This window comes from Arvicola amphibius, chromosome 2, assembly GCF_903992535.2.
Source record: "Arvicola amphibius chromosome 2, mArvAmp1.2, whole genome shotgun sequence".
NCBI classification, from domain to species: Eukaryota; Metazoa; Chordata; class Mammalia; order Rodentia; family Cricetidae; genus Arvicola; species Arvicola amphibius.
The window spans coordinates 116348703-116365261 of NC_052048.2; the positions used below are offsets into that span (position 1 = coordinate 116348703).

Below are 16559 nucleotides of genomic sequence, written 5' to 3' on the forward strand. Positions count from 1 at the left end.
GTACAGACAGGCAGGCAGAATAGAGTCCATACTCACAGGGTCTGAGGGCTGTTTGGAGACCTGGTGGCCAGACCACACTCAGAGGGCCTGGCACTTTGTCTGGAGAGGTTTAGTAGTGAAACTCGGAATAGGCACAGCTGGCCTTAGAGTTGAGAGAAGGAGCCATTATTCTCTGAGAAGATTTACTGCCTTCCCTGGAGACAATCTGGGACCTGGCACTTCACCTGAGATGTCATTTCATTGGTGGTGATAACACTTGGGTACCTCAACTCACTATGAAATGTCCAGTAGAAAGTGATTCTGGGGTCCAACCATGGTGGCACACACCTTTAATCTCAGTACTTGGGAGGCAGAGGCAGGTGGAACACTCTGTGGATTTGAGACTAGCCTGGGCTATATAGAGAGTTCAAGATCCATCAGACAAGGTGAGATTTTGTCTCAAAATAAAACAAACAAGCAAACAAAAGTGGCCCTGAGCTTGAATACTTTAGTGAGAAGAAAGGGTTCTTAGGGACAGGAGTGGGCCTGGACAAATCCTCCAACAAATGGGTAGCAGAAACACCCAGAAATACCGATTTATTGCTGGCAGCCAGGATTTATATCTGCTTCCTCTAGCTTGTATAGAAATTAAACTCTCGGGCTCTAGAGATGGCTCAGCGGTTAAGAGCATTGCCTGCTCTTTCAAAGGTCCTGAGTTCAATTCCCAGCAACCACATGGTGGCTCACAAGCATCTGAAATGAGGTTTGGTGCCCTCTTCTGGCCTGCAGGCATACACACAGATAGAATACTGCATACATAATTAATAAATAAAGTAAATATTTAAAAAGGAAAAAAAAAGAAATTAAACTCTCAACTCCTGAAGTCTTCCACAATGCCACCGGCATGCTCACAGGCTTTGTGACCCTGTCCCACAGCCAACCTGATGTCCCTTTCCTGTGGACTTTGCCTTTCATGGCTTAGCATCATGATTTAAATTTTAGATCTTCCAATTCCCCATCCCACCCATCCTCTCTCTGTCCACAGACAACATAAGCTCAGTTCAATTGAACACAATCCCTTTGTTCAAAGCTCTGCAAATCCAGAAATTCGGCAATATTAGAAAGGTACCAGTGGGGTGGAGATATAGCTTGGTGTTAGAGTGCTTAGCATGTGTGTGACCCTGGGTTTTCTCTCAAGAGGGCGCATAAAGGAGAGGAGGCGGGAGAGGGGATGGTACATGTGTTGTATATTGCCTAATACTACATCGGTGGGTCCTGAGTGGTAGCTGTAATCAGCATGCCGATTCTTCTGCAGGGAAACATCTAATAGCCATGCCAAATGGATAAATCAACTCCAAATAGTGTCTTACAGTTTAGGTCAGCCTCTGCTTGCCAAGTCATTTTGGCAGCAACCATACCCGACACACAATAAACACCAAAGTCTTTTGAATTTCAGGCGTGTAGAGAAGAGATTGCAAATCTGTTTGTGTGTGGCATAAGAGAATCCCAGCTAGTCAAAGTGGAGGGGGGAGGAAGAGGAAGGAGGAGAAGGAAGAGGAAGAAGAAGGGAAAGAAGGGAGGAGGCCAGAAAAAGAAACTAGTCTTGTTCTTCACAATCTTCTCCTCTCAGACCACCTGGCTTTGGAGGCCAGCCTTCCTTGAGCATTGTTTCATTGAGTTGTTACGTTAACCTTGCTAACTGTGTACCTAAGCACAGAAACTTCACCATTGGGTTCGCCAGTTTCCTTTCCTATGTACACGGGGACCAGAGGGCCTCCAAAGGTTCCTTTGTCTGTAACATCAGCCAAAAGGTGACTATCAGAGTTGGGTACTGGCTTTCCCGTCAGATCACGGGGTATCCTTAGAAACAATGGTTCCACACAGTACACAGTGCCCTTTACTTTCGAGTGTTCAAACATGCTGCTTCCAACCCCAGTGTTGTCTGTCCCTCCTCACTAGCCTGGAAAATTCACAAATCCCCATCACGGTCCACTTCCAATGCCCTCCTTTGGGCTCCCTCTTTATTCATAGTCCAGCACCGTGGTTGAAATGATAACTCATGTGTTGCTTTGTTTCTGCTTCCATTAAACTATGACCACAGGGCTAGGGTTTGGGTTACCATTAGCTGTCCCTTAGTGTGTACCACTGAGGCCAGCACTCAGCCGCCTGTCAATCACTGAGGAAGAGAGTCACGTGCTTCATCTAGATGGAGTCATGGAGGTGTAGGCAGAAGTTAATAGTTGGAGAGAAGGAAGGTTTCTTTTCAGTCTAAGGTTTGTTGGTTCAAGTAAATGCTGTGAAGGGGAGTCCAAGTTATACAGGCCAGGACAGAAGGTATTTATAAGGAAGAGCCTAGTGTATCAGAGTTCTTTTACCCCTGTTTTAAAAAAAATGTAAGAAACTAAAAACAGGTTACAGGAAGCTAAGTGAGGAGAGACGCTTCCAAACTCTAAGAGGAAAGACACCAACTGCAGAGGAAAGAAACCCTGCATCCCTTCACCCCGGCAACCAGCTCAGATGCTGCACGCCACTGCCGCGAGGTGGCAGCAAAAACCCGCCAATGTTTCCAGCGCGCTCTACTGTCGGCCTGGGACTTCTCTGTGTATTTGCCCTACAAATACTCAGAGTCCACTGAAGGACTGAGTACCCTGGAGAACTTTCTGGATGTTCCTTACGACACAAGGAAGTCTAGTTTCTTCTGATCTTCTCCAGCTAATAAAGATTAAAATGTTATCTGGAAACTTCTCCAGGGTGTCATGGAATGTACCCGACCTGTGTCCCTCTGGGCTCTCCCTGTCCTCCCTCCTCAGGGAAGCCAGGAAGCTGATCCAGTTTCCTGCCTCCTCTGTTCGCTTTAGGTGTCAGGTCTTGGATTCTGCCTCCACCCTTCCCGGTGGCTTCTTTCTGCTCCTATAACTGCTAGGCCCTAAGAATAACCCTGAAAGCCGAGCCTCCTCTGTAAATGCTCCTAAGGTCTCTCTCTCTCTCTCTCTCTCTCTCTCTCTCTCTCTCTCTCTCTCTCTCTCTCTCTCTCTCTCACACACACACACACACACACACACCCACACACCCTCTGGAGAATCACAAGGAGTTGCTCCAGGAGACACCAACTGAGTGTGGGACCAGGAGACACTGAAGTGCAATGGAAACCCTGGGGTAAAAAGCTCAGCAACTTGAGTTTAATTTCTGTTCTCTCTCCGTCTCAAAACCGACTGCTGTTTCATGACACGTTCTCCAAGCTGTATGGGTCTGAAACCCATGCCCCGTGCGAAGGGCTACCACCTTCCCAAAAGCTTTTCTGGAATTCTAGTGTCAACAAACTGGGAGGCTATACCCTGGGCTGTCTCTATCCCTGGAACCAGCCAAACAGGAGACTGAGAAACAGTTCTCGCGAGACTGCATGCTGGGTAGAGCTAGACCCAGATCTTCCTAGGGTGCTAGGAGTCCAGTAAGACCTGGATTTCCTGCTCTAGCTCTGACCCTCCAGCCCTTGGCAGGGGCCGTGTTCCCAATGGCCTAGTGTACTGGTCCACTGCACACCTCAGCTACTCCTCCACAGAGCCCCTCAGAGGGCCTGGGCCTCAAGGTTTCACTGTCCTCATTCTAGCACCTTCCCCCAGGACATTCCTCTAGGGTGGAATTAAGGCAGAAGGGTAGGCATGGGAACAGAGCCAGTGTGAAATCTGGGGTACCACTCTGGGGAGTGGGGTGACTTTTTCCAATAATACTCACAGAATTTGATTGCCTGACACGACTCCTCTAAGGCCAACTTGGGGGTGGAAAGCTGGAAGTCTCCATATGTCTCGAAGTCACAGGAGTGGGAATCCAGGACCAGTGAGAAGCTCTGCAGATGGCCCCTTGAGCCTTTACTAGGAATGTGTACGCTGCCCATTGGATATGGGGTCAAGACTATGTAGCTTGAAGGAACCCTATTCCTCACCTCATGTCTCTTTTTCCTCTGACTCAACTGGAGGCTTCTCCACACCCCATGAGCAATACCCCAGAGTCACCAGGAACCAGTCCTGCCACACCACTCCTCCTGGAGCCAGCTCTCCCTCCACACCCTGGCCCTGCTCTGCCTGCCTGGAATCCCCTGCCCTGAATCCAATCCATTTGTCCGGGTCAGTGTCGTCCTTTCCTGTCTCCGTTCCCAGACACCCTATGTGCATTTGTTTTTAACTGATGGCCTCAACTGTCCCTTCCAATAGACTGCAACCAATTGAAGGCAAGCCCCAATTGCTCTTGACCCTCTCTGGGTTCTTACAAAACATATGTGATAGTTTTGGACTAAGTCTGCTGCCCAGCCTACATGCAAATGGATGAAAACCCTTGGCACATCTGCACGTGGGTGTGTCTCCTGAGTGAAGTGTGTATTTGCCTTACACACCCAACAGACATGAGGACACTGGTGAGTCCAGCCCACTGGAACACCCTGGTCCCTCATGCTGAGATCTGTCCTCTTTGGGAGTGGAGACAGCTCCATTGATCCCAGGGCCTTGGTAGGAATGGCTGCTTTTAGCCCCTGGGTGGGGGCTCTGAAAGTGTCTGGTCCTAAGTAGGCACTTAGTAGCCCAGTCTCTTGAAGGACTACATCACTACAATTGTTATGTACCTGGGGCAGGCCACTTTCTGACCCACCCAGCTCCCTATTCAGTCGTGAGGCCAGTGAAGTATCTTAGAAATCTGTTTGCTCAGGTACCAAGAACCCATGGTGAGAAAGACTGGGTAGGACATTGAGTGTGCCAGAGTAGCTGCGTGACAGTGTCCAAGTCATTGTCCTTTCTGAGTCCCTTTCTCCTTAGCTTCTTAGGTGTGGCTGCAATCTGCATTCAAGGTTTTCCCTACCTTGATCCTGTTCAGCTGGACCTGGCCAGGGTGCGGGAGGAGTGAGGGCAGGCAAGGTAGCTGGCTGTGGGACCCCAGGCCTGAAGAGGCCTGTAATTAGCCACACTTACTTATTAAAGGGCCTTGCTAAGAATTTCTGTTGAATAATAGTCGCAAATTAATTATAATGATAAATATTCACCTCAAAATCCAACAAACCAAAGCCTGCAGGGGCCTGGAAGGGCTTCAGGCTGCCCTCGAGCACAGGCTGGATCGTTGCCTGGGATGGCCCAGGCTGCAGGGGGCAAGAAGAAAGACCCCGTGATGGAGAGGCCTGTAGCTGCCAGGGTGGGACCACAGTGCCCCTCCCCCGCAGACTGAAAGAAGAAAGGCAGTCTGCATCAGAGAGAAGCGGGTGGGGGTCTGAGTCTCAGCTAGGAGGAGGTCTGTGAAGGTCGGGAGGCAGCAGGCAGGGCACTGACTGACAACACACGAGGTCTCAGGGGACTCCCACACATCAGCCCTCATCTCCTACCTTTCTTGTAGATTCCTAGATCCAAAACAATCCTTTCATATCCGGGGATCTAAAAGGCTCAGGGCACTCACCCCTGACCCCACACCTCACTGGTTTCTTTAGACACCAAGGCTGTATATAGAATGTGCTGGCAAGAAAGGAAAACCCAGGTACATCCTCAGGCAAGTTCTCAGCTAGTGGTCTGTTCTACAGCTCCTCCTCCCATGCTCAGATAAACCCATCCACCCACAGGGAGGGCTCTCTCCTTCCTGACCAGCCAGGGGTTACCTGGCTGCTGCCTAGGGGACATAGCCAGAAGAGAAATAAACACATGTGTACAGTACTGGTCCATAATTCCTTTTTGCAAACACCTTTGGTAAAATCCTTTTGGGTTTAAACTCTGCCCCCTTTTTCTTAAAGACAGTGTTTATAACTACGAGAGGGAAGTACAGGTTTATTTGCAAAATGTAGAGAGCCACAAACGTGCTTCTGGGTGGTGCTGTTGGGCCGCTCATCCCTTTGCAGAGAGAGTGGAATGTCACTGCCCATTGTGGGAGACATCTGTGCACACAAGTGTGCTCACTTGCAAGAGAGAGTGGGTATGGGGAGCTCAGTCAGTGGAGAGGCTGCTGCCTAAGGCAGGGAGGGAGAGCAGGAGCTTTCTTGGGTGGGGCCTTTGGGACGGAGGAGGATGTCTGGACTCCAACCACCCTCCAAGGGTGGAGCCTTTAGGGCTCCAGGCTGTGGGGCACACATGCAGCAAGTACTCCGTTCTGGTCCCAAGTCAAGCTGGCCATGCGGCAAGTGCTCCCTTGGGTACACTCGGGAGTGCTAACCTGCTCCTTACCAGAGAGGCACATTTTCTCTAACCCGCTTTGGCCCATGCCTGCTGAGTCCAGCTAGCTTTTCTAGAGTTTTCTAATGTGCTCCGTTCCTTTTCTTCCCTTCCTCCTCTCCTTCCTCTCTTTTCTCTTCTCCTCACTTCTTTCTTTCTTTTCTTTTTTCTTTCTGTTTTTTAGGGGTAGTGTCACTCTCTAGCCAAGCTGGCCTTGAACTTGTAATCCTCCTGCCTCTGCTTGAGTTACAGGCACAGGCCTGACTCCTCTCTTTTCTCTTTCTTTTGACTCTGTGTGTTCATCATTCTGCTGTCCCTTCTGGTTCTGCAGAATAGCATCCCTAGGCGCTTGGGGGAAGGGAGTTTCACAGCAGAGGGTTCTGTTCCACCCTCTATAGTAAGTGTGTTCAGCTGATGGTGTTTATAGTACACTGGCTGTCTCCTTTAAATCTCTAGCCACATACTGTGGGGTTTATTTTTTGGGGGGGGGGGCGGAACATCTCTTGAAGTGGATGAAGTTGAGAGAAGTGGTCTCGAAATTGCCCAGACCTGCAAGTGACTGAGATGTTTAGGTACTGTCTTTGAGTTGGCTCCTCTGTCAGCAGGTATCTGAAGCTTCCTTGAATATCCTCCATCTTTGTGAATATACCATGGCTGTGTTCTTCACACTCTTCTGCAGTTTCTCCCATGTATGAACTTTTGGTGAGTCCCAGCTCTCTACATAGAACAGACCGTGTGTTACCAGTCTGTGGGTGCTAGTGACGCTTTACATATGTGCGCAATTCTATTGTGAGTCTGGATAGCTCAGCGGGATGAAGATTGTAAAACCGGACATGTTTGTGTGTGCATCCATGCAGGTTTGGAGCATGTGCTTCCTAGAGAGAGAGGACCAGACGGGAGGAGAGATATTGAGGATGCTTGCATTTGTGTTTTCAGTACCAGTGTAGGCTCTGTAAGGGGTAAAGCAGAAAGATTGGCTGGGTAGACCTGTGGGTGTTGGGAAATTGTTCTGGTGGCAGGTGTGTGTGTGTGTGTGTGTGTGAGAGAGAGAGAGAGAGAGAGAGAGAGAGAGAGAGAGAGAGAGAGAGAGCGAGCTGTGTTTATGCAGAAAATGCCTGGGAGCAAGGTGTACATACAACATGTGGCTAGGGTATATTTGTAGCAGTGTGTGTGTGTGTGTGTGTGTGTGTGTGTGTGTGTGTGTGTGGTGTAGCCTGTGTTAGCCTAGTGGTGCCTACCCCCTCCTGCCGAGTCCTTCCTGACACTGTAGAGCTTAATCAGCAGCTGCATGAATACACTCGAATGGAAAGTTGTGCTCAGCTGACCGGAGAAATTGGAGCCGGGGCGTGTAGTACTACCCTCCTCCCAGACTCCCTCATCCCCCTCCCCCTTAGGCCAGACAGCCACCCCAGCCGGCTGCCTGGGACCAAGAAGGCTCAGTTTAGCTCAGCTGCCCCCCCCCCCCCGCGAAAGAGACCCAGCAGTGGGTGGCCCATGCTTGAGGACTTGCACCTCAATGGTCTTCGGTCTTCGTGGTGAGTGCCCAGGGAGGACTTTGAAAAGCCATAGAGGTGGCAGCCAGTACTCCAGGTGACAGCCACACAAGGCAGTACAGCAAGGTTGGGTGGCAATGGAAGACAAGGAGGGGGAGAAAAGACTGAGGCACCCTCTGCTCTGGGGGAGCTAGAGCATGCCCAATGCTCCACAGACCTGATCCTAGGCTGCAGGTTTAGTGATCCTTGCAAGGCAACCGGTTCCGAATGTGCCAGGCTGTTCCATTCCGACGAAGTACATGGGTGTTCGTGACAAACTGGTAGTGTATTGTGGAGACCAATCTGTGGTCTGCCTAGGCCCTGGCCTGGCCTTCCCAGAGTGGCACTGGTCCCACTGTCGCACCAGCCCCAAGCCCAGCCTTACCACCAGGTTCGCATGCCTCTGTCCAGCTCCATTATTGATCAGCATCCCTGCCTGGCACTGGGGCAGCTTCCAGGTCATTTCTTTTAAATCAGTTGTGTATCTCACCAGGGACAATCAACTTCACTGGCACTGGGCAGTTAATTTGGCAGGATTCAGAGGGCAAGAAGGGGAGCTAAATAGGAGGAGCTCTGGGATGGGGTGAGGAAGGAAAGGGGGATAAGAAATGAACAAGCCAAAAGGAGTACATTAACCTGTCTTTCCTCTGGCAGGGAGAGTCTAAGGGTGGGGTCTTTGATACAGATATTCACCGCTTCACAGTGCAATCAGCTGTTGAGGTTTCTGATGCAAATCCTAGATAACCATTGTTTTCTTTGAGGGATACAAGGAGAAAGAACATTGGATGTTATTCCTCACCGTGTGTACCCTAGAGCAGTGATTCTCTTCCTTCATAATGCTGTGACCCTTTTATACAATTCCTTGTGTTGTAGTGACGCCTAGCTATAAAATTATTTTGTTGCTACTTGATAATTTCACTACTGCTATGAACTGTAATATAAATATCTGATATGCAATCCTAGGGGTAGTGACTCACAGACTGACAGTCACTGCGCTAAAGCAAGCACCTAGGTATCGAGAGGTCTAGCATTGGGCAAAGTTCCCAGCCAAATGCACCGAAAGGGTAAGCAAGAAGTGCACAGTACACAGAGAAGTGCTTTCAACCATCTGATGCCAAGGGCCTCCAGCTGCTGCGTGGTCCGGAGAGAGGGGCCCTGTGGTCAACAGGTCCACAGACGCCTCACTCCCCTGGCCCAGGCACAGCTTGCTTTACTTCCAGGAGGTTGGGGCGGGGGGGGGGGGTGAGCTGGCTTTTGTACCAAGAGAGTGTCAGCACAGCTCTTCCACCCAGCTGTGCCCCAGAAGTCCCTTGGTACTTTGACTGCTTTAGCCATAGATCTAGGGGGCTAGGAAGAGAAAGGTCAGGCACTGAGCAAAAGAGATCTGACCAGAGATGAGCCCCTTTTCCCTCTGCCCTCTGTGTTAAAGGGTAAGGGTCAAATCCCCTGTAATAACTAATGTATCAAGGGAAATCGTGAGTGGATCACACTAGCATCTGTTGTGGGTTCCCACACCTGTGTGTGTGTGTGTGTAAGATTCTTAGGGATGGAGACTGAGGCGCTCACGTTCATGGACTAACCAGAACGAGTGAACATAGATGCCCACAAAAGAACTGACATAAAGGACACATGTTCTCTGGACAGAAAGCCCTGCTGACAGCATCCTGTAGGTGTAATGGAACCACTGTGATACTCCTTGAAAGACTGCTCATTCGTACAGAAGTATTATACCTAAGCTATTCAGCATTCATGAAAATCCACACTTGGAACATGCCTGAAATATGTGTGCATTTATATCTAGCACACACATACATCCTTTTGTATGCAGAACTTGATAAAATAGTGAGAGCCCAGATTTCAGAACAGCACACACATGTGCCACTCACACCAAGCACACAGGAGACCTGTAGGTAAAGTCAGAAAATGCAAAGAACACAGCATTGGTATTTGTGGCAGACCTATGTAGAAATAGAGGAGTGATTGACAGGGGCCACAGGCTTGTGACACCCAACAGGACGTAGGCCCTCCAAAGTGAAGGCTGCTTGCAGGTGGAGACCAGGGCCTGTTTCTCCAGTGGAGAAACTTGCTTTATATGCTGACCATGGTGAGAGAAAGAAGCGTAACTCTCAAGTTTTCTTCTTTGTCCTCACACAAAAAGCTCCCTACTCCTGATGTCACTGGGTCTAGTCTGCTCCCAGAGTCACTCAGCAGCAGCGATAGCCCGCTCCTTCTGCCCCTCAGGTGTGCTTCATTGGCGGCTCCATCCACGTTGTCTACACCGAGACAGCCATTTCTTCTGGGTTGAAAGGCCCAAGTTCTGGGTCAAATGTGTGAGGAGCAGACGACAGAATGGAAGTCCAAGCCTGGTGGGCTTTAGATCGCCTCTTTCCAATCTTCTGGCGGTGTCAGAAATATGGCTGCATAGGACAGTTTCTACGGGTAGTGGGCACACAGAGAGATTCTAACATTGTGTGCCAGGTCGGCTGGGAACCAGCAGGATACCCTGATTCTAAGACGGGGACCCCCTAAGGAAACCTCCGCCCCTTGTAAGCGCATGCGCTCTTCTGCACCTAGGGCACCTTCGGGCCAGTCTGCCCCTCTGCCCAAGCCGGCCCTCATAAACCTCCTCCCCCTGCGGTGCTTCGTGCTTCGGAGAATAAAGGCAAAGGAAATCGGAAGTCAAAATTAGTTTGGAAGCGGGCGCGAAATTCCAGACTCTTTTCTCCCTAATCCTCCCAGCTTGGAAACTGAACTTTGAAGTGAAGGCAAGTTTTCCAAAATGACCTCTTTGGCCTCTCCTCGATCACAGGCTGCCCTGGCCCAGAGCCGCAGAACCGCTTCTGCCCATCCGTCCATCCTTGAGAACTGTGTAGCCACAGCCGGCCAGGAAAGCTTAGAGCCCACAGAGGAACGTGCCTAGTGAGGGGTGATGTTTTTGATTTGTTGCTGGTTTTCATTTAACCGTGCAACCCCACCAAAATCCCTTAGAAGCTGAAGGGACTCCGGGTGATCGCAAAAGACAAGGGGGGAAAATTCAAGTAGATTTAGACACTTAAGGCAAGTGACCCAGTCAGACGAGGGTGGGGGTGAAGGCAGAAGGGAAAGTATCCTGATTTTAGACCCTAAAGTCAGAAAACTACCTCCTTCTTCCCTTCGCCTGTCTTCCCCATCCCCGTCATAGGTAACTATTTTAACTTCCACCAAAAACGGAAGAAGAAGAAGAAACAGACAACGACGACAGCATTTCAGCTTCGTTCAGGACGGATGCTTGGGTTAGGGGACCTTGTGTATTTTTCCTCTTAAAAAAGCAAAACAACGACTAGAGGTTACCAAAGCATCCCTGCGACCCACAAGAGCCGCCGGACGCTGCAATCCCAGGGCAAAGCGCTTGGGGAAGGTTCAGGCCCTGACCCCTTGGCGTGGGAGAAACTAGTCGCAGCCAACTTCCCTTGGGCCCTCTCTGCCTTTCTCTCAGGATATTGCTTGGACTCTCTTTTCAAACAAGTGTTTGCTCTCAGTTTTCGACTCAACTTCCAGAAAAAAAATCTCAGATCCGGCTTTGACATCCCTTCCCTCAGGCTCTGGCGGCTGCAGAGCCCGAGAGCAAGAGCGAGGTTGGGCCGCTGCACCCTGTACCCGGGAACTACTGGCCTGGGCGGACACAAACACCAGTCTCTGGGAGTGATAAGAAAATGGAGAATACTGTATTTGCTTTAGAAAGTTTTTACATATAGATAAACACGCAGTTAAGATAACAGTAAAAGCGCCCTACGGGAGTGAATGAGGCCTCCGAAGCGGCTAGGAAAAACTTGAATAGCTTTTGCATAAGAATACTACGGCCTCACTCAGCTTTCGCTGGCGAGAGGCTCCCTCTCTCGCCCTAACCCTGGCCACCTCGCCAAGCCTCGACTGACAAGTCGACGGCCAGGAACCCCGAGTAGGAGGAGGAACCCCCCAAAAGGAAAGAGGTGAGTGAGCAGGGAAGGAAGGAGGAGAGAGGAGGGAGAGGAAAAAAGCAGGTATCATATACAAGCAATTGCTACACATATATTACAAACTGGGAAAATGACCGATCATTAAGATATACATAATTCATATAAAATTTTGAAATAAAAATAAAAATCTGTTACAGTCATAACTATTCTTTTTCCACATTTATAACCAGTACCCACACAGGCAGTGACAGAGTGGAGAGGAAAAGGTGCTTACGAAGAAAATGATTGTCTGCTGAACAAAAAACAAAAGATTCTATCTTGTTTGACCAATACTTGGACTTAAAAACAGAGAGCGAGAAAGAGAAAGAGCTAAAAGAGGAAAGGGCAACAGAAGGAAGAAACATTTGCTATTTCTCTCGAGGAGTTTTTCTTTTTCTTTCTTTCGTTCTTTCTTTCCTTTTTAAAAAACAAATTCAGAACGGAGATGTCAGATTTTTTTTTCTTTTTGTCTGTTTGCTTTTGTCGTCTTGTCTCGGCGGTGGTGGTTTTTGTATGGTCGACTCCTTAAATCACTTTAAACTAGAGAGAATATTTTCCCAGATACAAATAAATCGTCATGCAGGTGGGGTGCCGGGTCCGTGGGAACCAAAAGGAGAAACCGTGCTTGTCCTGGAAAGTATACAATTGTCACCTCTTTTATGTTTTCTGCCCGCAAGATCAGCGTTTGTGACTGTCTGTTGGCGTCGCGGTCCTTTGGGGTGGCCGTGGTGGTAGGTGGTGGGGGGTTGTTGATGGTTTGAGGTTAATTTATTTTTCTTGTTTTTTTAAATATATTTTTGGCTGGGGTGGGAGTGTGTATGGACGTGTGTGTGTGTGCGTGTGTGTGTGTGTGTGTGTGTGTGTGTGCGCGCGCGCGCGCGCGCGCTCGTGTCCTGATTTCGGTTTGTTCTAGGGATGGACCAGAAGGAAAAGGAGCCGGGCCAAAAGGAGGAGGGGATGGTGGAGGGGGAGGAGGGGAAGGAGGAGGAGGGCGGCCTTGGCTATCATACATCACATTCCGAGTCGCTGGAGGTTACCGAGAGGATGGAAGTGCCGGTGTCCGCACGCTCCGTCAGGCTGGACACACTGGTGGTGGGGCTGGCTGCCGTGGACGGCGACTCTGCCGAGCCGTGCGTGGGGCAGCCGGGCTCAGTCAGCGAGCGCATACCGCTCGGTCCGATGGCCTGGTGCTGGAGCCTGCGGGAAAGAGAGAGCGGGCCCGCCCTGACTCAATGGCCCGCCACCCTGCTCCTCTCACTGGCACCGCGGGGAGACTGGCCCGGCTGGTCCCGCACCTCCATACCTCCGCGGCCTCCCGCGTCGCATGCCCCTAGCCACCGCCCCCACCGACTGTGCTTTGTGTTCTTCCAGGCACCCAGCTGCTTGTTCCCGGAGTACCGCAGGGTCTTCCTAACCCAAGTCCCGACTTCCAGTTTCTTTGGCTTAGGGAAGTGTTCCATATAGGGACGGCTTTAGAGCAGGGGTTCAACCCCAAGCCAGCCGCCTGCGGAGACTTGAGCAGGCAGCAAGGGACGCTGAGCCCTGGACCAGCAGACAGTGGGGAAAGAGCTTCGCTCTTCTTCCGCAACCTCGGAGGCTCTAGTAACTGCGTGGAGACTTAAAAATTCCATAGAGCCTTCTCCCACGGCCTTCCCAAACATAATCCATTGCTGCGGGAGGTGGTGGTGGGGTTTTCCCAAGAGTACCCACCGTTTTACTTTCTGAGTCCCTACGCTGGGAGCGCAGCATCCGGGGATGAGAAATTAGGGAAGGTGGGGGCTAAAAGATGAGAGTAAGAGAGAGAAGCAAGAAAAAGGAAGAAAGAGAAAGCAGGAGGGAAGGACAGACTGTCTCTTTTTCGGGCAAAGAAGCAGTTGTCTGAACCTAGTGTCTCCCCACAAGGAAGCCTTTCCCTGATCCTGGGTGCTCCCCTCATCTGGCGAAAAGTGGCCTCCACTGGCAGAGCTGAGAGGGAAGTGACTTCAGGATTGAGCCACCTAAACACACACACTCCAGGTACTCCAGCCACCAGCAGCTGTCAGCAGCTGGGGCTCCTGCTCCTTCCCAGGCCTAGTGCCTTTGAAGCGGAGAGGGTCGAGGCTCTGTATGAAAGCTTTCGCTCACCCGCGCCCCCTTCTTTTCCCTTTCCCTTTGACTCGATTTCTCTAGCCCCTCTCCTTTTTCTATGTACTTCTCCCAACCCAGCTTTAAGGATTCACAAAAACCAGAATTACTTTGTGACTTTGTAACCAACTTGCTTGAAACAGAGCTGCACCTGCTGGCGTTTGCTACCCAACTAAGTGGATCAAAGGGATGGACGCTCCTTAGCCGTGAACATAGAGATATTTAATGCTTGAGGAGCACCAGGAGTGAACACACTTGTGTGAACACATTAATTAGAACACACTAGGCCTCTTCGCACCCAGTCTCCCTCTCCTGTTCAGGGTTCGGAAAAGAAACTCGCTGGATGGTGGTCACGGGCCGTCTTGCCTTTGTGGCAGGAACCCTGGTCCACTTGCTCCTCTTGAACGCTTCTGGACATCTCTGAGGCTCCCAACCCTTCTTTTGCCATGCATGGATATAATCAGACAGCAAATAGAGTTTTCCTTTCCTCCCAACCTTCTAGCTGGGGCCAGGGCTGAGGAAATCTATCAGGGGACTAGGGCTTCCAAAACCGGCACCACGGGTAGAGGACACTAGAGGCTCTTTCAGACAATTCCGGCCCTGATAAAAGCCCCTCTTGGGCAAAGTAGCCTATAACCCTGTCCTCCCCGGTTCTAGGGCAACCAAAACTTTCTCCAACTACCCGGATAGTCCCGGCTCCCCCAGCTCTGGGTCAGCCACCCCTACTATGCCCGGATAGCCTGCTTTTCAACCCGTCTCCCCTTCCCCAGCCCCGGAGGCTGTGTCCCGGTCGCGATCCCCCGCCACTGACCTGTTCTTGGCCGCCGCGGCACGGTCGCGTTGTCGCCGATTCTTAAACCAGTTGCCTACTTGTGTGGGAGTGAGGCCGGTGGCCTGCGCCAGTTCGCGTTTCTTGCTGGGGTTGGGGTAGGGATCCTGCAGGTACCACTCCCGCAGCAGGCTCCGAGTCCGCTCCTTGAAGCAATGAGTCTTCTGCTCGCCATCCCAGATGGTGCGCGGCAGCGGGAACTTCTTGCGCACGCGGTACTTGTCCACCGGGCCGAGCGGGCGGCCGCGCAGCTTCTCGGCTTCCTGGTAGTGCGCCTCGAGCCACATGGCCTGTAGCTTGCCGTGAGACTCCTTGGTGAACTTGTGGTTCTCCAGGATGTGGTATAGGTCGCGGAAGTTGCCAGTGTGGAAGGCAACAACGGCGCGCGCGCGCAGGATCGACTCGTGTTTGTTGATGGCCTCGCACGCCCCAGGGGCCACGGGCAGCGACCAGAGGAAGCGGCCCAGCCGCTCAATGTCGCCCGTCTCCTCCAGCGTCTCACAGACGCTGGCCACCTGCTCCGGGGAGAAGTTGAGGGTGGGCAGCTGGAACATGGACAACTCTTCCGGGGGGGCCCTGGAGCCGCCGCCGCTGCCGCCGCCTGCTCCGCCAGCACCGCCGCCTCCCGCACGGTTCCCGCCGCCGCCTCCTCCTCCCGCGCCGCCGCTGCCCGCACCGCTCCCGCCGCCGCTACTCGTCAGAAGTAGGGAGCAGTGGTGAGAATCGGCGAAGTTTGGCAACAAGAAGTGGGAGGAATAGAGGTCTAGGGGGGAGCGGAATACCATGGACTGACCTGAGAGGAGAGGAGAAAATTCAGGGAGAGGAAGAGAGCGGGGAGGAAGAGGAGGAGAGGGGCGATGAGGACCAGGAGGAGGGAGAGGAGAGGGGGGAGGAGGAGATGGAAAGGAGGGGGGAGCAGAAGGAGAAGGAGGGGGAGGAGGAAGGACGTAAGGGACACCCACACCCCACACACATCCACATACACACACACCCGCGCAGCCACATAGAGAGGGAGGAAGGAGAGCGGCCCGGTGCGCGCGCGCAGAGAGAGAGAACCCGAGGCAGAGAGGGAGAGGGAGAGAGAGGAGAGCGAGAGGAGAGCGAGAGGAGAGCGAGAGCCAACCACCGCCGAGTCAAGATTCAGCGATTCCACAGCAATCGCCCTAATGACAACAGCCTCATAATATCTCCCCTAAATCCACAGTGAGTGCAGCATTGAAACATTTTGTTTCGCTTTTCTATTGGTCTGCGGCGTGTCGTTGTGTCGTTGCCACGGCAACCACTGCCAATCACTGTCAGCCCTGCCAATCAATACCGAGAACGTAAGGACGGTTTTACCACTTAGCCGGGGGGGGGGGGGGGGGGGGGGGGGGGGGGGGAGAAGAAGGCGAAACAGAATTTAAAAAAAAATCTTTGCAACTCTTAATATCTTCTCTCTCTCCCTCTCTCTCTCTCTCTCTCTCTCTCTCTCTCTCTCCCTCTCCCTCTCCCTCTCTCCCCCTCCCTCCCTCCCTCCCTCCCTCTCTCCCTCCCTCCCTTCCTCCCTCCCTCCTCCTGCTCAAAGAAGTTGATCCAAAAATTCGAAAAGGAATGAGACAACCAATTAGTTGCGGGGAGTGTTTCGAGGAAGGGAAGGGGCTCCCAGCCTCAGGAGCACCAGGCTGCTTGTCTGTGGAGAGGCAAAGGACCAGGTGGCCCGGCCAGGTTTGCACACGGTGTCTCAGTCACCACTTTCGGTCAACCTGCTCCCTAACAGTGGTCAAGAAGAAAGAAGAGAGGAGATCGCGAGGCCTATTGCACTCTCACCCTAGGAAGCGGCTGGGTGAGCTTAGATTTGGGAGACAGCATCTGGTACCCAGGAGGTGAACCCGGGACCTGTGAGGGCTTCCCTGGCCAGTGCCACGGAACTCCATTTACCCCGCTTCCTTCCGTGCTAACTACGTAGCTC

At 51.7% G+C, this 16559-nt stretch overlaps 1 protein-coding gene across 1 annotated transcript; it reads right to left on the reverse strand.

Moving 5' to 3' along the window:
* Positions 1-12662: 12662 nt before the first annotated feature.
* Six3 (SIX homeobox 3) lies at positions 12663-15396 on the reverse strand. Its single transcript, XM_038320710.1, has 2 exons — positions 14594-15396; positions 12663-12855 (listed from the first exon to the last, which is right to left on the reverse strand). The coding sequence occupies exons 1-2, from the start codon at positions 15394-15396 to the stop codon at positions 12663-12665; spliced, it is 996 nt and encodes a 331-aa protein (XP_038176638.1).
* Between the last annotated feature and the right edge of the window lie 1163 nt (positions 15397-16559).